General features: G+C 40.3%; 1 protein-coding gene across 5 annotated transcripts in view; it reads right to left on the reverse strand.

Annotated features, from left to right (window-relative positions):
• PDE318 (P-loop containing nucleoside triphosphate hydrolases superfamily protein) overlaps window positions 1-13,356 on the reverse strand; it is a 119,455-nt gene extending 106,099 nt beyond the window's left edge. For all 5 annotated transcript variants that reach the window (XM_087676394.1, XM_087676393.1, XM_087676392.1 and 2 more), the window contains exon 1: window positions 13,088-13,356. In XM_087676394.1, coding sequence (XP_087532520.1) covers window positions 13,088-13,208 — 121 coding nt within the window. In that variant the 5' untranslated portion in view covers window positions 13,209-13,356. The remainder of the gene's footprint in view (window positions 1-13,087) is intronic.
• Window positions 13,357-24,165: the final 10,809 nt, after the last annotated feature.

The raw sequence follows: 24,165 nt of genomic DNA on the forward strand, positions 1-24,165 counted from the left end.
CTCATTCCCAACCTTTGGTGCATCTTTAGGCTATGTTGGCTGTCCTTTGAGAGCTTCTTGTTGCTTAAATGCCTCTGAAAATAGCATCTTCTTCTTGCCCTTACTATCCTTTTTGGGAGAATTCAAAAACCTCTCAAACTATGGATCTTTGGCCAATTGAACAAAGATGTCAATTGTTGCCTTCAACAGAGCCTTGAACCAATCACCATATTTTTCACCTCCTTGCTGGTCATTAGCAACTTGTGGCCTAGAAGGACCTGCTTCTTGGTCAGCAACCACATTTTCTTCTTGATATCCATATTATAAGCATGTTCCTAGATTAGACATTGCATTTTCCCCTTCATTGTGTGCATTTTCAGAATGAGATGCATCATCGCTACTTGATCCCATCTCACTATAAGAAGGCATTCTTGCTATAAATGCTCAGCTAAACGCAATTTCAGCACTAGACCAAAGCTTCTGACCTTCAACCAAGTGCCTTGGGCCCACCAAGTGAAGGGATTTGATGGTATCTTGGCAACGAAACCATGAAACCAGCCTTCCTCCTCAAAGAGGGCCGTATTGGCGTGGATGAATCAATTGCGGAAATACTTTCTGCAACATGTTGGCAATGATTTTGGAAAAGATTTTATATAAAAAACCCATAACAAAAATGGGTCTCCATTGTTTCAAGGAGGATGGAGAGGGAACCTTGGGCAATAACCGAATGACAGCAATCTTCCAGTCTCAAGGCATCTCACCAGAATTCCACATTTGCTGACACAAATGAGACAATGGGTCCTTAAGTTGCTCCACATGGGCCAAAAACAGTTCATTAGGAAGCCCATCCCAACCAGGGCTTTTCCTTCGAGGCAAATGAGACAGCACCTCTTCCACATCCTCCTCCAAAATATCAGCCTCCATCAAATCAACCCATTCTGGCTTAACCTGATGACCAACCAAATTGCAAATATATCTATGAGCAGAAAGAACCGCATCTGAAAGAGTCTCCTGTGGGCCCAACAACGATTTATAAAAGTCAGCGCACATCTAAATGATGGAAGCAAGTTCAATCACCATAACACCTTGCTCATCCATAAAGCACACAATATTTTCACGAGCATATTTCTGATGCAATTGAGCAAAAAATTTATCGGATTGACATTTATTGTCGTATAAAGCTTCCACTCTAGCTAGCAATTTGTATTTAGCATATTCCACATCCTATAAAGATTGAACTTTGTCTTTCAACCATTCAATGCATGTAAGCAAGTCGTCATTGGAGTCCCCCAACTAACACAAAGACAACAAGTGGGTCAGCAATGCTTGCACATGCTGCAATTCAACGCATAAAGAGGAAGCATGCTGAATACCATATTGTTGGGATAACAATCGAGCATTATCCCTAAATACAGCCCAAGCTTGCATCCCTTCAATGAGAACCCTGGAGTTAAAAGAAGTAATCAGTTGCTGAATATATTCCAAAAATTGATTTTGCAGCAAAAATGACTGATTGAATCGAAGAGAAAAATGGGCAAGGAGGGCCTTAAAGGCATGGACACGTGTGTGATTCACCTCCAAGACCAAAGGATAGTGATCTAACAAAACATGCTGTCTCTCCACCCACATATCAGTAACTTCAGAAAGAAAAGAATCACTCTAGCAAATATAAATCCGATCCGATCCCGGCCCAAGTATTTGGATGCTGAAGCGAGCGATAAGTATATCTGGCCTAATAAGGATGCAACCAAGACCACATGTCCTATTTCAAGGATACAGCTGCCAAAGCATCCCATGCCTGTCGTTCAGGACCATCCATGACCGACTACTGTGAAGTTATGTGATCCATAGATACACATGCATTGAAGTCACCCATAACAAAGCTTGGACGAGCCATGGCAAGGCAATGCAAATCATCCTAGAGTTGACGACGTTCTCGAGTAATAGGAATATACACCCCCACTAACCACAAAACCTCTCCCTCATATAGGATTTCCAGAATCATAAATCTACCATGATGGTCCTGAGAAACCAAAGATGGTTGCAGGGATGATTTGACAACCAACATAACTTCAGATTTAAGTGGAACATGTCCACTAAAGAAAACTGAATAATCCTTGTATACATAGGTAGATCTTGCCAAAGCATGTTGTTTATGCTCTACAGAACAAAAAACATCCCAATTTCTAGTTAACACTACTTTCCACAACCGACGCTGCTTACTGCCCGAAGAAACACCTTTCACATTTCATAAAGAAATTTTCATGATAACACAGAGAAAGAAAACTACTAAACCGCCCCTTTCCCTTTCCCTTTCACATTGACAACTGCATAAAATTTTTCCATTTCACTTCAAATCACATCTACCAGATCTGCTCTCTGCAAACTAGCAATTGAATCACAGGAAGAAAATTGTGGTTGCTGAGAACGGTAAACGTCAGGAGGAGGCACAAGCCTCCCTCGCAGATCAAAGGGCAAAGCAAAATCAGAACCCCTTTTATCCTCCGCAGCGACTGCAAGAGAACGCAAGGGTTGAGGTTTCATGTAGAAACCCCTACCCTACGTTGAAAAGTCTGAGTGATATAGGCAACAAAGCTGGGTGGGCATGAGACAACAGGAGACAAACAAGGCTCCTGTCTGGCATTGTGTCTAACCACAATGACCCAAGAATTGTCCTACTGAGGCAAATTCTGACCAACCGAAAGTGATACACGCTCTATACCCGTTTGAGACACATTCTTCTTTCCATCATCATGTCCATGTTGGACAAGCAGCTCATGATCTGCTTCTGGCTGTTGAACCACTTGTTGGGGATGATGCTCATGCATATCCATGTCAAGAATCATTGAACTCTGCAAAACATCCGGGCTTCTATCGCATTCAGAAATGAAATGGCCTAATTGGCCACATATGAAACAATGACCAGCAAATGTTCCCCATTTCAGCTTGTAAACCAACGTTTGTAATCCCGGAACCTCGAACCAAACTTTAGTCGAGTGAGGTTTCCCTACATCCCAAAGCATGCAAGCCCTATTCCTGTTACAAGAGGCCAACAGAGGCTCCACCAATACTTCACCAAGAGTTCTGAATACAAAAGGTAGAAGTCTCCAAAGATGCACAGGAAAATCAACCACCTCAACCCAAATAGGACATGCCTGCCTAAGTACTTCCTTAAATTCCGCCATAGGTCTCCAAGGGACCATATGTACTAATTGACCATCCATAAACAAAGGGATACATTGCATAATAAAAGCACGCACTTCCAGGAAGTGAAAAATGACTTCAAAGAACCCCTTCGGTCCATCATAAATCTCTTCAACAAGCGGGCCCTGCACTTGTGTTGAAGCATCATCTTGACCCATCTCAGCACTGACAAGCATAGACTGCAACCAGGCACGAATTCTAGTGATCAAAGGAGTCCTTCCCGTGAAGTAGAAGATGGCTACCCTCTCATGAAAAGCAACAATCTGTTGTAAAACCACATCTGTACCCATGACAGCTACCACATGTTCCCCTTCAAGTAAAGAACTCGCTTTACCCTCATTGGCTTGAGCATAATCCGATATTAGATTATTAGCAATATCCACCACAAACTGAAAAGGCCTATCAGGCTGAGAGCATGAGGCATGAACATTTGGCTGAGGCAAATTCTAAGCACACAAGACCGGTTCATCAACCGACATTTTACGGCGTGTACCCATCTCATCCTCATCCATCAACTATCCAAAGTCTTTTGCTGATGAGTCACCATCTAATTCGACCGACTCTTTATCATCCCCATTCCCAATATGCTGGTCAAGAAAAGCCATATCAATACCATTTGACTCCTGCAGTTTCTCCATAACCAGACCTCTTTAGGGCTGCCCAGGTCTGTACTTCAATCTATCTGCAGGTCGTCACACCTGAACAGCACCCACCACCTAATCTGCGCCCACAGCCAATTATTCTTCTGCACCCACCTCCTATCTGTACTGCACCCGCTAGCTGGTTCACTCCCCGCGTCCTCTTGATCAAAACGTAGCCAGACTCGCAGCATATATAACTGTCCGGCTGAATAGAGTCTTCTGCTGACAAGTCACCATCTGATTCGACCGAATCTTTATCATCCCCATTCCTGATATGCTGGTCAAGAAAGGCCATATCAGTACCATTTGACTCCTGCAGTTTCTCCATAACCAGGCCTCTTTAGGGCTGCCCAGGTCTGTACTTCAATCTATCTGCAGGTCGTCACCTGAATAGCACCCACCACCTAATCTGCGCCCGCAGCCAATTATTCTCCTGCACCCACCTCCTGTCTGTACTGCACCCGCTAGCTGGTTCACTCCCGCGTCCTATTGATGAAAACATAGCCAGACTCGCAGCACATATAACTGTCCGGCTGAATAACAGTGCACGCGTCCGGCTGAATAACAGTGCACGCCAACAGCAGTGCGTCAGTAGTGATCCTTCTCTGTCTAAACCTGGCGATATCAAAATTGGTAAGGAGGAAAGGACAAAGGGCTGCCACAAGATCGACGACCTTCTCTCTCTCTCTCTCTCTCTCTCTCTCTCTCTCTCTCTCAGAGGAGCTCCACTAGCTCGTACTTGGATACCTCTCCCACTATATGCATGACATTGTATTGATGGCTAATTCTCCACAAGGACGACAAAGACACTTGGATGCACTACACCGGTGGGTTTGGAGATCAGCACCTAAGTTCATCTACAGACGGGAGAAGATGGAGTATGTGGATTCTTATACATACCTAGGAGTATTATTGACACAACCCACTTTCTCTATGAGAGAGACAACACACACTACATTGAAATTTGACACGAGGATATGTAGCACTAGGTGGTTTGGAGAGGATGTGCTCAAGTAGTTCCAAGAACCCTGCACTAAACGGTGGCTCTTTGGTGTGCTGGTCACATCCACATTACTCTATGGAGTGCACATATGGGGGCCCAATTAAGGATGTACAAGCATAGTGTACACTAAGGGACCTTGAACTTTGAAGGGACAAGCTTAAAGGTGTGGCCACCATCCGTCACATCCTCTAGCAGGTCTCTACTAAGGGACGATGTCAAGGCAAAGAAATCAATCGAACTATGGCCAAATCAAAAGTCCTTGTAAGAGTGGCTAGATGAGCCAATGGGGAGAAGTCTAACGAGTCACTTGCCTAGTGTGCAAGCCTAATCCGCCATACCTTCAATTATCCTCACTGAGGAAGCTGTCCATATGCCGAATGCCTAACAATGCACCACTAAGATAAGATGGGTCCAAGGAGAAACAAGAGCAATACGTACAAGTGCTGGTGGAGAACCTCATCTTGGTTGCCCAGGGAGAGATGTCTATGGGTACAATTGAACTCTACTGTGTAGTAGATCTAGGTGGAAGATTGTAGCCTTTGTTACCACATTCCTTGTCTACATGACCTAGGTGCTGACAATAAGTACAATATCTATTCTTTAGGCAAGTACTGCACAATTTGTTTAGTATCTTTGTTTTTGTTTTGAAGAAGGGGTGTCACCCTTTTTAGAACTTGCCTTCCTTTCTTGAGAATTCTTGCCACCTTCTGATTTCCTCTTGAAGAGGATATCGAAGCTCCCTCTAAAATAGACAATGTGGGGGACATCTTTTTGTGAACTTGATTATGCAACTTTGAATAACCCAAGAGCTAACATCCAAACACACTAAAGGTTGGCAATTGGGACAAAGGGTGCAAAGTGGCATGCACTTGTGGATAAATAACATGGGAAACTAAGAATGAAAATGAACTTGGAGATAAAATAGAAAGATCCGAAGCCTACTATACTTGACATTGACAAAATGAAACCATGCTTGGGCTATCCCACTCACATCCCCTAGATCTCTACCTATGGCCACTTAGATGCAAGGATATCCATCCACTACTTATGGTATGCCTCCACTCACTACTTCAGCCATCCATACGCAAGGTTGATCTTCCCATAGTTACAATGTGCCTATTTACCATCCTTAGTGAAACCAACCTTCCTCCTCGGATAGGGTGGTAAATCCCTGATTACAACTTAATTACAATAGCAAACAATTAATGCAAATCCGAAAATACAAATTTACCTACTGATCTTGGATAATGCACACCCGATTGGCCCCAAAATTGACACCCCAACAGTATTTCTTTAGCTTAATTGAAGAAAAAGTTTACTTACAATGGGATTCTCCCAATCCTTTTCAGTATTTCAACTCCCCTTGCTGTCCAAAGTGACCAGCAAGTCTTCAATCTATTTTGCCCCTTGATTCGGGCACTCAATTGGCCTTCACCCACTTCATAGACGATGGAAATGCCCCAAATTTAATGGCTGGCTAGTCCTCCACCTGAATTCAACTGAAATTCACCTTCAGTCTTGTTGAATCCAAGTTTTGGAGCTTTCAATTTCTGGCACGCTCCCCAAGGCTACTGCTAAACCCTAATTTCTACTGTAAATTAGAGTTTACAGCAGAGAAATTTGCCATTTCTCAGCCTCCAAGGGTCCAAATGCTGAGATCTTCAGAGCAAGGCTTTGAAATGGCAAGGAGATGAGAGGGAAAGCTGTAGAGAGAGAAAATTCAGAGTTTTGTCACAAAGAATGACTGATAATCAATTAAGTGTAGCTGTTGCCCTGCCACAACAGCATGTAGATGCAAAGAACTAAAGAAAATCAGTCATTTACTATTGCCGCCCTACCTCAACAGCCTGTAGATGCTCTATCCTGCTGTTGATTGGTCTTCTTTTGCCCCTGGCTGCCTCAGAAAGGTCCTCCAATGGCTGCAAATCAAACCAATAGCTTCCCCTCCCTCTCTCTTGCAAGCTGAATTTATAAAAATGCCTCTCTCCAGTCTCTAAAGACGTTTTTCAGTCTTGCATGGGTATTTTTAACAAGTGGCAGTCTTCCCAAATGGTTTTTTCAACATTTTTCATAATTAAATATTAATTTTCAATCTTTAAATACTGAAATTTAATCTAATAATTATTTCGATGCCCTGAAAAATACTCTGACTGGCCAATAATTAAATTGGCTAGGCAACTTCCATTCCCAAGTGTCTCTACACCATCTTTGACCATCAAATTGGCGTTAGGTACCATTAAATGTCACTTCTCTAGTGTCACCAACTGACACTTATGGCCAAATGGATAACCTGGCCAACAACTAGTATTAGATACCACCAAGTACATGTGCGGTATAACTTATAGCAACTTTTACCTTTGATATCCCGTGATTTCTTCGGATCCCGAGCTTGTAAAGTTACTTTAACCCCAGTTGCACCTCACATGTATATCAAAAATTAATCCACATGTTAAGTGAGGTTTCAAAAATACATGTCCTCATGACACTTAAGCTCCTCATACAGTGACCACGTCTATGCCTAGTCAACCCATCGCAATTTTGGACCCATTGTACAAACCTCACTAATCCATGATAGGCACTTTGGATCACATATCCAAGTGTACTCTTTTTTTTTTTTCATAATGTGTTGTTATACTATATCACAAAGTACAAAAGAATACAAAAGTCAAGGCAAGGTCACCGAAGAGGCTTGCCCGATACCAAGAAACTAAGTTATCTTTGACCAAGATATCAGCATGTTGTACAAGAGTAAGCTACCCCTGGAGAAGTCCCTTAAGCTTTGCAACACAACGCTAGATGCCCGAGGTGAGATCAAAAATGAACATATTGCAAGTAACCCAACTATGCTAGCAACCCCAAAATCTTAAAAAAGTGAAATAGAATCTTCATATGAGGTTGCCAAGGACCATGATATTTAGCTTTACTAAATACCCAATCAGAAGGATACATCCTAGTCCCCACCACAACATGCAAAGTGTCTAAGAGGAGGGTCCAAATCTTCCGAGCAAAAGAGCAAGAGATGAATCTATGGCGCAAAGACTCAACCATAGTGGTACAGAAGAAACATTTCCCATTAGAAATACCCTTGCAACAAAAAGCCAACACAAGGGAAAGGCCCCCCAACAACATTCTCCAAATGAATACCTTACATTTGAATGGTGTCTTATTGATCCATCCCTCCATTATTGTCAATTTCCACCAAGCTTTACATTTGTGCAACCCCCAAAGTGCATTGGCTTTGGTGGTCAACCATGTGCAGTCTCAAATCAAGAAATAATAAATCTAATTAACTAGACCCAAGCATACTTTAAACCCCATTCATATCCTCCCTATTCCTCACTCAACATTCGCACTTTGGTTGCTATGGCCAAGAATGCCTTTAGTGACAAGACTTGTTTTAATTTCATGACTTAATCAAACCTGTTACCTCATGTGAGAAATACTTGAATCCCACGGTCTTTGGAACCTAGTAGGTGATCTAGAGACTATGTTAAGCCCTCCACTTATCCACCCTCAATATAATTATCCATGAAAGGTTCGTAATACCACAACCAATGTCAAGTTAATACAAGGGTTATTTCCCGAGATTCACTCATAGTTACAACACCTCCCCGTAGCCTTTGATCATTCCAGTCATTTTAACAACTCCTATGCTGTCTAAAGACGTGGATCTAAAGCATAGCATGAGCTATGGAGGATGGAAAATGTAGACTCAAACAAGACCAATTGTCACACAAGTGAATTAGGTTCCAAGATTGAGATTGGGACTCATAAACACATTATTGTGTGTATGGACAATGACACTCACACTTGATTGAAAGAACAATAGCATTACATTGAAATGAGAGTCAAGTACAACCTTATATAGCTTTTCAACTTGTTCCACTTTTCTCATTGTGCATATAGAATTCAAGATATCTCTTCTTCAGGCATATATCATTTATCTATTTCTCAAACCCCCTCCTCAAATGATGAGTCCCTACACTTGCTGGCTTCCCCTCCCCCCCTCTACATGGTAACATGGCTCGAGAGACTAGCTCATAGACAACCGATACAATGAAAATTCTTTAGAACAATCTATCAGAGTTGTTGATAGATCGGAAGCATCTGGTTCTGGTGGTGATCATTCTGCATCTGCTGTGCTCTTTTCTTGTGGAAACATTCACTGGCTGTATGGCCAGTCTTTCCACAGTAATGACATCTAATCCAATCCTTGTTGTTGTTGATACTAAGTCCTCGACCACGGTCTTTTGCTCCATAAGTGCCCTTGGTATACAAGAGACTATTTTTGGTGGGGTATTACTTTGCATTCTCGCTTTTAACTTTGCTTTCTCTATTAAGTAGTGAGTACTCAATATCTTTAAGTGAGAAACTTGGAACATTACTTAGGGTGGACACAAGATTCTCATATGGATCCTTATTTACACTTGCAAGCAGTACGGCTATTGCTTTATCTTCATCAATATTCTTCTTAAGAGTTGCAAGCTGGGTTTTTAGACTCTTGAACTTGTTAATGTGTATGGTCATGGAAGCACTATCTTTTATATCCAGTTTATAAAACTGCATGAGTACTTTAACCTTTGAATTCTTTGCTTGGGTACCAAAGATCCTGTCAAGTTCCTCCCAAGCAATTCTAGCATCTTTTATGCCAGAGATATGATGTAGCACATCATCACTTGGTCCCCAACCAATGATGCCTAGTGCCTTGTTATTTATCTTTTTTTATTTTTTTATTTTTGATGGAGCTACTGCAAGGATCCTACTTTCTAAATCTTCTTTCCCGCCATCTACATCACCTTCATCATCTTCAAAGAGATCCCAGAGGTCTTTCCTAATGAGGTTGTATATGGCCTTTTCCTTCCATGCATGAAACCCTTCACCATTGAATTTAGCTATTTACTCAAGTTCACTCATTTTGAAGGAGGTCTTACCACGAGCGTACTCGGGCAGTGTCTATCCTTTTACAAAGGGGTGAAGGCTTACAAGGGATTTGATCAATTAGGGGATTATAATAAGCAGCTAAGATGGGATCAAAAATGAGTTGTTCTTGAGTAAGCTAATGATCCAAGTGCTAAGAAGCACTAATGGAGTATCAAGAGATACTATGCCTTGACTATGCCTTAAAGACTCGATGTTGAGCTCAATAGTTGATGCTTGATGTTCCAAATCTTCTTCTGGAGAGTTTCTCTTGTTGGAAACAGATCAGACTGAGTGTCTAAGAAGTAAGAAGAAGAGAAGTAAGAGCAGTTTGTAGATGCCGTTCTCCTTATACCCTACGAAGAGAACCTTCCTTGATCGTGGATCAAGGACTCGAATAGTATCACTATCAAACTCCACCAAGAGGCCAAGAGCACAAATCTTATGAATCGAAAGTAAATGATACCCCAATCCTGGCACATGCAACACCTCAGAGATGTGGGTATCACCACGTCCATCTAGAATAAGCTGCATCTCATCCCGCACAGCAATAGACACAGAAGAGTTGTCTCCAATAAAAATCTGTCCATGCAAAGGTCGCAAATGAGCAATACCAAAGAAAAAAGGAGTCATGTGCCATGAGGCACCATTGTCCACAATCCACTCTCAAGCCTGGCGAGCTGTCATCATAGCATCAGAAGCTGTCGGTGTAGAGTCCTCAATGACTGCTAAGTGAAGAAAAGCAATTGATGAGGGTACAGCTCCCGCTCCAGAGTCCTTCATGTCCTTCTTCTTAGTATCCTTCTTGTCTTTGTCAGGACAATCCTTCTTCCAATGACCGGTCTTTCCACAAATATGGCAAGTTGATTCCTTTTCCTTGTCCTTCTTGGATTTGTTATCCTCCTTCTTTTTCTTTTGGTCCTCCCCTTCTTCTGAGAGGCTTGACCAACCAATGCCTCCGATTTGAAAAAATTATGTCCCTTCAATTGTTCCTCCTGGTCCAAGACTATAGGAACCAACTCTTCCCACCGAAGAGTCAACTCCCGCCCTAAAGTAATAAGAGCGGAATAAAAATTACCGAATCGTGGCGGCAACTGAGATAGTAAAGTGATCGCCATATCTTTGGAGCAAATAGGCTTTCCCACATTTTGAACCTGCATCTGAAGCTGCCGAAGCTTATTAATGTATTCCCAAAGCGAAGAAAACTTATTCATGAACAAAGTCCATATCTGCACCTCCAAAGAAACCCTCTTCATAAGGGTCATCTGGTTGTATATCTCGTCGAGCTCCAGCCATATCTCACGAGCCACCGTCAAGTGCTCGATGTGAGCTATCACGGCTGTAGTGCAAGACAGAAATGGAAAAGATCGAATCCTGGCATTCAATTTATTCCAATGAGACTAGGCCTTGGTCAACTCCGCACGAGCATTGGAAGAGAGTTTGGAGCCATCCCTCACCGAGAGCCTGTTAATCTCCTCCATCACCAGTTCCGCCAAATCATAAGACTCTAAAATGGCCAATATCATCACCTGCCAAATGCGGTAATTGTCACCATCACGCTTTTGATCCGTTGGAAGAGCCAGTAGGACAAGCACCTTCTTGTCCATAATCGCCTAAACTCCAAATCACTCTCTATAGACATATTAACCTGCAATACCTGTATGAACATAAAAGCAAACCCCTCCGACCATGAAAATGCAGCCTTCTAGGACTGATTCCTCCGCTGCCCAAACCTTCTTCACCCATTGGAGGCGATGAAAAGGTAAAATCTGCAATGGAAGGTCTTAAACGCAGTCTTCCTCCCCTTTGAACAGCAATAACCTGTAGCAAATTCACCGATTAGACTCCTTTCCTGCTCGTTCATGCTCGCTCCAACCTTGACCCGATACGCAGCCCTCCCGCTCGCCCTCAAAACCTAGAAACGCAGCCTTGGTCGTGCTGAAATCTCCTCTTCAGATAGGTTCAACCCTCAATCAGTCCATCTTCACCGCTCTAATACCATGTCAGAGTGCAGCGATGCAGAAGTGTAGAACAAAGACTGAGAGAGAGTGAACACAGAGAAGAGAGAGAGAGAGAGAGAGAGAGAGAAAGAGAGAGAGAGAGAGAGAGAGAGAGAGAGAGAGAGAGAGAGAAGGAGATAGTGTAAACGCAGAAAATCTGCAGTGTAGTATGCCGTATAAGAGTACAAAAATACACAAGGGGGCAGAGGAAATATTTGCGTATGTCTCCGACTTGATAACCTCGATCTTGGTCAGCCCAAGCACAGTCTGTCTCAGTCAACAAATCTTTAAGATCAGAATCTGAAATCACTGAAGAGTGAATAATAAAGTGTGCCACAAGAACCGGCTATAAATAGCCAAGAAATAATTTTAAAAAAAGCATCAGGTCGGCTGCATTAAATGCAGCCGACAGCAGAAAACTGGCCGACTTTGCAGTCCGACTGCACTGCTGACATGGCAATGATGACATGGCACCTCCTCTGACATACTGTGCTGACATGGCACTGACTGTCCAGGAAATGACTGGCGAACAACAGCCAGCCACGTGCCACTCCACCTGCTATCTTTTAACAGGTGGAGCTGATTCAAACTAGTGGATACCATCTACACAACTGCATTTTTGCTGCTGCTACATGCATAACATCATACAACTCCACTCCTGACGCACCCACACATCTGTACCTTCTTTAATCGTTTCATTTTAGCACACATACATTCATTACTTCTCCCTCCTATCTAAGCACATCATGCATGTGCACACACCTTGTATTGGTTGAGCATGTCACGCCACGTGCACGATTGAAGCACATTATATTCAAGCTAATTGGTGTGCTTCTTGTGTTGTATAAACAAGGCCATATAACTTATGCTAAAAATTATTTTTCCCATTCATCAACAAACTCTTTTTCTACCTCTTTGACTCTCACTCTCTCTTTGTGTTTCAACTCTCCTGATTTCTTACAGGATAAAGAGGTTATACAGTTGTTGTAGAGGGAGGTGTTTTGCAGGAACTGGTGAATTATCCTGTTTGCCAGCTTTGCTACTAAAGCTGCACTCTGCTGTATGAAACAGTGAGTGGTCCACTTACTGTAGGTGTCTCAAACAGTAGAGTGCAATCCAACCTGTGCCAACATTGTGCATTGCTATTCGTTAGTCATTGACTGCAGTAAAGTGCAGCCGCCGGAGCGATCACCAAATGTCCCCAAAACCCATCATAGATATTGTTCCACTTGCTTGAATAGAAAGCTTCACCTCAATCTAAGAATAAAGCATGGGAGGGCTCTCTCTCTCTCTCTCTCTCTCTCTCTCTCTCTCTCTCTCTCTCTCTCTGTGTGGCAACCAACCTAAATGAAGCCGTGATTGAAAGTTGATCAGAGCAGGTACCAAGATGCTCTTATTCCTTGATATGCAACAGTAACTTGACCGGTAAGATGACGAGATTGCCATCCCTGAGTACAGCATCATCCCTGAAGCAAATTTCAACAATAGGGGGAGAAAACTTGCCGGTGTCGATCCTCAAGAGGCTCTTTCTCGCAGAAAAGCACGAGTTGCTAAATAGCGCCTGAGCTAGCACATATTAAGGTACTCTCACTGAGTGGTGCAAAGGATGAAATTTATATTAGAGAATATGCATACTTACATACACACACACACATATATATATATGTATTGGAGTCCCATAGGAGACACGAGTGACAACCATGTGAGTGTAAATCTTCTCCCCTTGGTCATGCGTAACGCTCAGAAAATCAAAAAACATAGGTGTTATTCCATTGTTTAGAAAAGGATTAAATGTTTCTTGTATGGCAGGGGTAACATAGAATACTAATGGTGCCATAGCTCAATGGTTGTTGTGTGGGTTCAATATCGAGGGTGTGTGAGTTCAAATCTTCAGTCAACTATCGACAATATTAACTGAAGATTACTTCTTCTTTTTTTAAGGGTAGCATAGACTCACCAATAAATAGACTTAAAAACCACTAGAATAAACCAAAACAAGTGCCATTAAGATAAAGTTTATGATGTCTAACTAGAACACACTAGAAATCATTACGTGTCGGGTCATATGTAACTAGACTAGTATACATCTTGTCTCCAGAAACTCTTTCATGGAATTTGAGAAGTTCCCCTCATTCCTCAAAAGCCCACAGAACAAGAATTAATGCTTGCACATCCATCACATAAGTAGTTTTAACCAGTATTAACCCACTTCTTTACCGAGTAGCGAATAGCCATTAAGCAATTTGTGTGGGTTGCATGGGAAGTTAGGTTTGATTCCTAGGGACAAACTGATGGATTTCAAGCTCTACCCATGTGGGGCATAGTGAAAAAGCAAAGAAAGAAATAAAGATTTTATTGCTCTATGAGGATAGATTGATAATGCCATGTTTCAAGTGTGTACATGTAGATGAGTCTCCTCAACAATATGCACAGTTTTTGAACTGTATGTGTATATGTATATATTTACATGAGTATATGGTTACTTACTTATGTGCAAGTATATGAAGCTATGCATACGAGTGAGTTTTATTGTATATGTGTATTTGTGTGTATATGAGGATTGCCATTTTCCAATTGCCATTTTCCAAGCCAAAACGTACAAGCTAATGAGCTAGGAAGTTTAAAATTCTATTTAATTTTGATTATACAAAAAGGACTATTTCCTCAATAAATTTTCCTTGCAAGTAATTGTTGCATGTTTAAGTGGCTGCATTGATACATGTGCAAAGATCGAAGCAAGTATTCTTGAAATATTCATTGCAATGAGTCTTAGAAGAGTATTGTCATTACATACTATGTATTTCTTAAAGTGTATTACTAGAAAATGGTAAGATAAAATATATATAACGTAGAGCTAGAATGAAGTAACAAAAAGTGTCCAGGCTAGCACCTTATGTAGAATCAATAGATTTAATTTTTTAGATTTCACTTCAATTACAATGGATGTATGGCTATATTTAGACATTAGATGTGAAAGTTGCCAAATGTCTAAAATTTTATTCTAAGAAAGTAGAGGTAGCACTAGTTTACATTAGCCATATTAGAGACAATTCCTTTTAAAAAGTTCTTCCAAAAATGAGAAGTAGAGAGGATATGAGGTTATTCATATTTGTTACAAAAAGCGTGCCACACTGTGTGTTTAGTTAGAGACTCTTAGCTCAATAAATTCCCATATCACAAGTATACATGCATTCATGTATGTATGTATGTATGTAAGTGCCTGTGTGTGTGTGTGTGTGTGTGTGTGTGTGTGTGTGTGTGTGTGTGTGTGTGTGTGTGTGTGTGTGTGTGTGTGTGTGTGTGTGTGTGTGTGTGTGTGTGTGTGTGTGTGTGTGTGTGTGTGTGTGTGTGTGTGTGTGTGTGTGTGTGTGTGTGTGTGTAAGATTGCAAGAATGTACACATATAGGTTGGATAAGAAGAAGCTTAAGATCTCACAACGCAAAGTGTATTGAGAAGTATCATGCAAATGATTTCCAAGGCTAAGTTTTCACAAGAATGAATGGGCATATATATAAAGCAAGGGGAAAAAAGTACATCAATAGTCCTAAGTGTGTTCATACACATCTTTACCAAAATACATTCGTTGATTCCCCTTGGGAGTGATATAGTGAACAAGAGATGATGCCCATGTATAAGGAAGTGCCAAACCCAGTGGAGTATGATCAATCCACAAAGAAGAGTAATCCCAAAGCTCTGCAAAAAGCTTGAAATTCTGACAAGGAAAAGCCTTTATAAAAAGATCTGAAGGTTGTCCTATGTTGGCACATTAGCAAGTTGATCTCTCTTGTAGAGAGTCTCTCCTTAACATAATGATAATGCACATCGATGTGGTTAGTGTGAGCATGGAACATTGGGTTTCATGCAACTTCTTGTTGTTAGTGAAAGATGGTAGTGGTAGATGGTTGTCCAACATGCAAATCAACCAAAAGGCATTTGATCCAAACACACTCAACTATTGCAATGATGAAAGTTGCCCTATTCTCAACCTCACAACTAGAAATGACCATAGTGGAATTGCTTCTTGCTCAATCATGATATGCATGACCTATGAAGTGTGAAGTAAAAACCACTAGTAGATATACAGCCATTGTAATAGCCCAAAATCTGACATGTCAAAAGCCAAATTTAAATAAGCCTTAGAATTAGCAATATGTATCTCATTAGGCCAGTGAGTAGCATGTTACTGACATCAACTATGATGAATAGAGGCACATCACTCTCATGTCTAACATACAAGGTGCTCTCAATAGAACTATTCTGAAACCCATGTGCAATCAAGGATGCGTATGTTTTCTCATACCAAGCCCCAACTGCTTGCTTTAGATAGTATAATGCCTTCTTCAATATGCATAATTTGTTTTCATGTCCTTTCTAAATAAAACCATGATGTTGAAATACATATACTTTCATGTAAAATTTTCCATTTAAAATTGTAGTTTAGTGTCCAATCATTGTACATTCCAATTATAATGATCTACTAATGCAAAAACCCTAGAAAGTCATATTACAATCAATGAAAGAAAAAGTCTCATCAAGTCAATGTCCTTTTGTTGAGCATAACCCTTTGCTACAAGTCTAGCCTTATAGAATCAACACTATCATGTTAGACCCACTTAGTACTAATGGCCTTTTTAGAGTGAGAAGGCATCACTTCCATCTTCTTGAGGTTCCCCTTCTTTTCTGAAAGCTTTGGTACTCCAAAAAGAGTAATGACAAACCATTTGATGGCTAGGAAAATATGCTTAGATGAACTTAAAAAGGAGAAAGTTGGGTTACAAGGCATTCAAAGATCCCTAAAGCTTGCAACCTAGAGTTAGGAACCACCAAGAACAGGTGAGGAAATATACCCCTAGCAGCAAAGAAATTATGTAAGTGCTAGTTAAGAGATAACCCCAATAGCTTTTTCAATTAGCTTGACCGAGTATGTGAAAACATTGCCTTAAAACTATGGACAAGATAGCATGAGCCTTCAAACTTTTCTAGGTGAGAAAGATAGAACCATGGACAAGATGGCATGAGCTTTCAGACTTTGCCTAGGTGAGAAAAATAAGATTTAGTTTGCTAGCTTAAACTCTATCAAGAAAGATATCTTCCACAACCCTTAAGGATCTATTCATCACTAAGTTTGCTAAAGCAAGCTATGGGAAAAACCTCAAAGATTGCCTCATAAATACAAAACAAGGTGAAGAAGAAGCCATCTAAGGTTATGTATCTAGACTTATAAGGTTGTCTAAATGAATATTTGTAGCTAAGAAACTAAGGAGGAAATACATCTCTAGAGCCTTCAATAATGGACTTTGAGATGAGAGTCTTTGCGCAATAATACTAGCTTCGATTGCAATCATATACATGGAATCTTTGAGAAAGTAATATAAATCAATGATTTTCAAAAGAAAAAAGGGGTAGAGATATGCCTAACACATCCACTAACAAAGCCATGTAGATGGAAGAAGAGAAAGAGAACTTAAACTCTCACAAGAAATGGCAGTGCTAAAGTAGCAAAGCTAAGAATTACATGACCACTAAAGAGCCAGAAGCCTACATGTAGCCATAGGCCCTATGTCAAATGCATACATACTGGTGGTAGCCACTTGCCATCTAAATCTTTTCACCTAGGCAAGTAAGATTTTGAAACTACAGTAGGTTGGACTTGATGACCATAGTGTGTTGAATCCCTAGATGGTTGCTTCCCTTGGAACCTTAATATCCAATGAAGAGATCATCCCCATATAGTAGAGGAGCCTCTTTAGTATTATGAGCCCTACCCAAGTAAATACAATGTGCCAAGGATTTATATCAATCCCTTAGGCATCCACATGGACTTGGCCTATATATAGCACATACTCCAAGTGACATCCCTATCCAAAAATGAAAGATCCCATAGAAGGATGATTCATATTCCAATCCCTATGTCTCATATGACAAAAATAAAAATGAAATCCTAATGGGCTATCTACCCATCTAGGAGTGGCATGGGAGAGCCTCATGCGAGGTGATCGCATGCTAGATTATGGCCAACTTGGTGACATGTCCTCAAGGAGCCCTAAAAATCAAGAAGTTGAAAAGAATATTAAGGTGGATTGGAGAGGCCTTTAGTTTGGCATCACACATATGTATACTATTGACCAAGGTGGAAGGCATCAATGAGCAAAGCTCTAATACCTTTAGTATTGTTGAATCTTTTTAGAGTGGAAATGGTTATAAAACAGTTGATCAAGATACTCCTCAATGCTATTACAAGAGCACCAAATAGGAAGGTAGGAAGGAATAAGCCCACCAAGAGTCCCAATGTTGTATGGCTTAACTACATGATGAAATAATGTAAGAAAGAGATCTAAACAAAGAGTACCATATAATATACACTAAAAAATCTATAGTGAAACCACCCAATTGACTAAGCCTAACAATTTAGCGTAGAAAGCAAGACAACATATCCTTTAAGAGCCATAGGAATACTTGCACAGGTTGGAAATTACCTTGACTCCAATCATCAATTACGAACATTGACTAGGTTTTTATGAAAAATAGGTTAAGGAAGTGAGACAAGTTTGAACCAACAAACTAAGGAGATGATAGCAATGCTCAAGGACATTGAACAATTTTTAGAGGATTAAGTTTTTCAAGGACCTTATGATCATCCCCCTAAAGCATGATAAATACTTAGAATAAACAAAAGAAGATGTTGCACACACCAAGAGGATAACTAACCAAATGCATGTGAGGAGATGAATGCAATAATAATAGTGGAGTTAGCCTTAACATTAGTGATTGTTTCTTTTGGAGGCCAAAATACATGGATAAACAATGACTACCCAGCTTGCTAGCACTAGATCTAACACATGGTAGTGTTTAGGATCCCTTTGAGTTAGTACATCTAGGAAGGAGTTGAATGCCATGCCTTGCTCCTAATTTTAGCTCTAGGGCATATATCTAGAAAAGGCATGATAAACACTAGGACTCTACTCAACATAGTAAACAAACAAGTTCTCAAAGCATGGGAAATCCACTTATAGAGAATGTGTACTTCAACCCAACATCAACAAATGGATTTAAGGTAAACATATATGTGAGTACTTAAGTATTGGCCAATGTCAATCACAAGCATCAAGTTATTAGTGATCCAAATAGTAATCAAAGGTGTATATTATAGCATATGCCTAGGAAGATCATAAGTGCATGATGTTACACTCATGGAACTTTGTAACATGACAAAGGAAATCCGGGTCGGGATGGAAAGACAGAAAACCTTTTATGTAGATCTTGACACTAAATCTAGACTATTAGTAGGACACAAAGGCCCTACATCCAATAAAAACAACATAAATAACAATATTATAAGTCCATTGGAAGAGCAATATTGGTGCATTTCCTAGCCAATGCTAGACTTTCTCTTCAACTGCATGAATAAGGATGAATTTAAAATGGCATATCAACAACTTAGAGCAAGACCCCATAGCATGGGCATTGGTGCATTATGTCACTATAGATAGAGACTTAGAATCTGAGAGGAAAATTGAGAGTGTGTCGATGCTAATACTATATGCAACTCAACAAGTAGCGAGTGTAAGAGCAAGCTAGCTTACAAAGCTAGACCTCGAAGATGAAGTAACTATACCTTCGATCTATGTCAGGATTAGATTATTTGTAAAACCATAGCAACTTGTCATATGATTCTTGTAATCAATTTATATTGGTGCCAAGAACATTCGAAATCAATCTCTATGGATGAAAACCATACTCACTATTGTGTAAATGCAATGTACTAATGATGATTGAAATAGAGAACATGCCTACATGTTTTATATAGTGCCTAACTTGTGAGAATATTTGGAAAGAAGTGTTTCTTGGCTCACACTTGAAATTATAATGTAGTGCAACATTGAATACTCTACAATACAATTGTATCTTCCTTTTCCAAGTCTAAGAATAGTTGCAACTTTTAGCCAAATGAACCAAGAAATCAGCCAAGAGAAAACCCCTCCAACTATTAAGTCTAGTGCTTCACCTAGTAAGGTGGATAGAGATTTGGTAAAGGCTATATAAGACTCAGTAGTAGGGAAGGATAAGAGACATGTGAGCCAAGTGGAAATCCATGAAACCCATAAGAAGAAACAAATCAAGGATACAAAATGAAAATAAAAAATGCGCATGAGGAAGACAAAAAGACAATCCTCAAGGAGGCAAAACAAGTCTAGGTGGTACTAGAGACAAAAATACCATGATACACCAAGATGGTATAAGAAGGATCGATGAAATTCCAAGGATTTTATGAGGACAACCACAGTCTTTGGTTACCCAAAGAGAACTAACAAGCTTTATCAACTTAGTAACAAAGTGCTACTAGCACATGAACCAACAAAAAAGGATATGCCAAGCAAAACTAAATGCAAGGAATAGTCCTCTCCTCCACTAAAACTTGGATATCCAAAACCCAATGGATGAAGATGCCTAATCAAAGACAAATATTCAAAAAGTAGGTGGTGGTACAGAAATCCAAGCTGATAGCTTCAATTTTAAGCATCACAACTCGCACCCATTGCTCCTTCAAGACCTACAACTTCGAAGGTTCTAAAGCCCCTCATGACCTTAGTACCCAAGCTACAAAGGCCTTGATTAAAGGTTGGGCATTATAAATAGAAAAGAGATTCAAGAGATTCAAGGGTACCCACCAAAGAACCCTATGTAGCTAAAGTTCAAAATGCACAGAGGAAGCTCATTCTTGTGTGTGCTAAGTTTTGGAGTTTAGTATCCACTTTTCCTTTGCTTTTTCATCCACCATAGCTTGTGAAAGAGTGAAGGTATCCAAGGGAGAAAATTTTCATGAGTGAGTGTGAGAGGATGGGAGATTCTCTCCTCATTCTCTTATTCTCTTCTTCTTTTATACTTGCTTATTTTTTGTGGGAGTTGGAGGTTGGATCATTGGAGATTGGAGTCTTGAGCAAGAAGCCATTGGTGGCTATGAATGGATTGAGAAGCATTGCATCCATCCATCCTACTATTCAAGCTACAATGGAGGGAGAAATGGCTTGGTAATGTAATGTCCCCATTACTTAGTTCATTTTAATAAACAATGTGTGTATACATTCCAAAAATTGATTTATGATGAAAACAAAATGGTAAAGATTGCACATTTTTAAAACTAGCTTTAACTATGAATATAATTGTTATTATTAATAATGTACTATATGCCAATTCATGGAAGAAAGGCTTGGAAAACCCTCCTAAGATAAGCTTATTAAAACTATGTTTGTAATATAGAATAACAAAAAGAACTAGCCTAGTGTATAGTCACTTGGCAATTAAGTGCACTTGGGAGACGACACTGCTGGGATGCGTGACCTCCCAAGAAGCTTTTCTTACAAAACTAGTGGCAACTTCTTACGCACAGCCAACCGCACCAATGAAGCATTCATAGCCCATTTCCAAGTATGCCAAGGCCAAGATGCCAAGGTCTATGCCTTGGTTGCCATCTTGGTCGTGAGCCTTGGAGTGATACATGCTTGATGACATGACGCCTGGTGCTTGCCCGTATATTGGTAAATTTTTATCTTCACACTACTGGAGCCCCCTCTCTGACATAATCACTGATGTTATCGAAAATGCAATAAGCAAGCGCTCATTGATGATGTCATCAAAAATGTTAAAAGCAAGCATTCTCTCTTTACCCCTCCCCCTCAATTACTATATAAATATGGATAGAGTGTCACATTTATAAAAAAAACCCATGCAAAAATCTCTCTACTGTTGACGCAATGAAGCTCTGCTGCAATCAACCGAGCCTCTCTCTCTCCACACTTACGCAGAAGCGCTACTCAAATCCATCAAGCTTCTTCCATGGCTCCCAAGAGACGTCGAGATGCTGAGGGAGGTCATGCTTGGAGAGCTCCCCAACATGAGGAAGTAGTCTACTGAGGGAACTCAACATGCTGTTGAAGTGCAAGCGGGAGTTACCCCCTAATCCATTCAACCTGAATGATCGGTTATTCCACAACAAACCGAGGTTGCAGTCATATCTCATAATCACAATGGATGGCCAAATGGAGGTAATCAAGTTTAGTGCATAAGAAAATGATTACTTTTAAGCTATTAACTCTACAACTTTCTAATTTTTCTATTTTATGTTATTTCTTTTTTGCATCTTACGATAAAATGAGGGATAAGTTAGTAATGTTAAAAGAGACCATAGGATAAGTCTGTTACATAGATTACGACTAGTTAGACCGTACTTAAACTTACAAAAATATGTTAGTATTATCAATTTCTTTTTAGGAAAGAACACAAGAATTGATGAGGGGGATAGATTCTATGCATTGCATATATTGACAACTGTGTTAAAACTGTTTTATGGTTATGACTGCTTTTGGATTTGTGAATGATGGATTATGTCTCTTATGATTCTGTGCTTGTACAACCAGACAAGTTGTGGTTTGTGGTGGTTCGGGACGTTGGAGTCCCCAACCCAAAGCTCCCTAACACTCTACGAAGTGTGAAAAAACTTACTTGCGGGTGGGGGTTCTATGCTCCCAAGGGAGGTAGGTGTTTTTGGTTATTGATCACTCGAGCACCTGAGAGGGCAAAGGGCCGAGTGATAAGTGCCCATGTTATGTAGGATGGCTCTTGAGGCTTAAGGAAGTTTAGAGGGGATCTGAGCCAGCAAATTCCTTGTTGACAGCAGATGGAGTGCGATCACATACAGTCCAATCCTGAGGGATTGCAAGGTCCTATCTTAGGCGCTGGACAATGTCTTTTTGCAGAAATATGGATTTTGTACCACACTGTGGAGTGATGGTTTTGCTTGTTATTATGAAATAAAGTATCCGATTTCTAAATTGTTTGTTATGTGCTAAAGATTGAGTTTAATGAACCCAGTTTAACGGAGTAATAAAAGGAAGCTATTTTTTATATGTCCAAACAGCGTGGTAGTATGCTTTGCTAATTAGAAAACTAAAGTAAACCCAAATCGAGGAAAGTGGGAGGCTTCGATCCTAATGATTGAATGCCTATGGCTAGGTGGACTCGATAAGTCGCGAGTAACTTTCCAACAATAGATAGAGCTGATTAAATTGTGACCCTCCCAATATTAATAGGATTAGTTACCAGGTTTAAGACCGTTTTAGGGGGGACTGGAGTTGAGATTTTACCTTATGGGTAGGGGGATCGAGTTACACTCTCCCCTATCTCGCACTCTCTTTGAACCAAGTGTGGTGTTAACCTCACTTCTGCCTTTGATTGATTACAAAGTGGTCTTTCTTAAGTGGGTGATAGATTGCTATTAGGGGTGGCTTTTCCACTCTTCCCCTGTGAAGTAGAATTGAGATTCCCATGTTCAACAAAATCCTAGGTTTCCCATGGGGAGACTGGATGGTGATGTGCATGGATATGAATTTCAATCGACTACTAAGAGGACTCCTCCGGGTCTGTTTGGAGGAGGCACCTCACATGTAAGCATCTACCTTTCTCTCTTGATGTTAAGCTTGTTAGGTTGCTTGCTCAATATAATAAGAGCTTAGCTTGCCTGATTGAGAGAGAGAATGGACAAGGAGCATCCTAGGGGAGAGATAGGCAACCATGAGAGTGTAGAGAAGCTCTTGAAAGAATAAGAGCTCCCATCCACATCCCCCCTAGTTCTGCCTAAACAATTTGGTTTAGTTGCCTTGTGACAATGTTTGGAAGTTATACACTCTTTTATGAACTTCGTATCTATACCACATTGGTAAAATTGCATGTGTGGTGAGTACTAGTGTTAGATTGACTCTTTGATATGGTGAACACAACACTATGAAACCCATTGTGGATAGAGTAGAAAGGGAATGTGTGCATTGGATGAATTGATAAAAATGATCAAAAATTGAGTAAGAATCAAAGGATTAGGTAGAAAGAATTATACATTTAGGAACTTTCTCTAAAAATCTTCAAAGTCCTTGAAAAATAGCTCTTAGGTTCAACATCAAGGTATTACTTAGATCACTATGATATTGGAGTTATATAATCATTTTGATGTAACCAAAAAGTAATAATCAATAATTTTTGCCACCCTTTCTTAAGTGGTATTCATTTATGCCCACTTAGTGACATGAAATCGTTACATATTCATTGGCCTACATTGGGTTCAAACTAAGAGGTCCACTATTGTAGGGTGTACATCTGATTAGAGCAAGGTTGTGTTGGTGTGGGTATTCCTTATCCCTCCTCATTTAATCCTTGGATACACTTTTGACCACTACTAAGTCACAATGATGATATCATTGTGGCATTGCAAAGATCAGATCACTATGATAATGATTGACAATTAAAGGTTTCTAAGTCACCTTCTTGACCAAGGACAGATGCTTACATGGTAAGGGATTCATCATCACACTAGTCAACTTACATCAATGTCTCAACCTCAATCCCACCAAGAAAAGTCCTTAACAAACCTTAA

The sequence above is a fragment of the Lygodium microphyllum genome, chromosome 4 (genome assembly GCF_053477565.2).
Source record: "Lygodium microphyllum isolate KBCC chromosome 4, Lygodium_microphyllum_v1.1.10, whole genome shotgun sequence".
NCBI classification, from domain to species: Eukaryota; Viridiplantae; Streptophyta; class Polypodiopsida; order Schizaeales; family Lygodiaceae; genus Lygodium; species Lygodium microphyllum.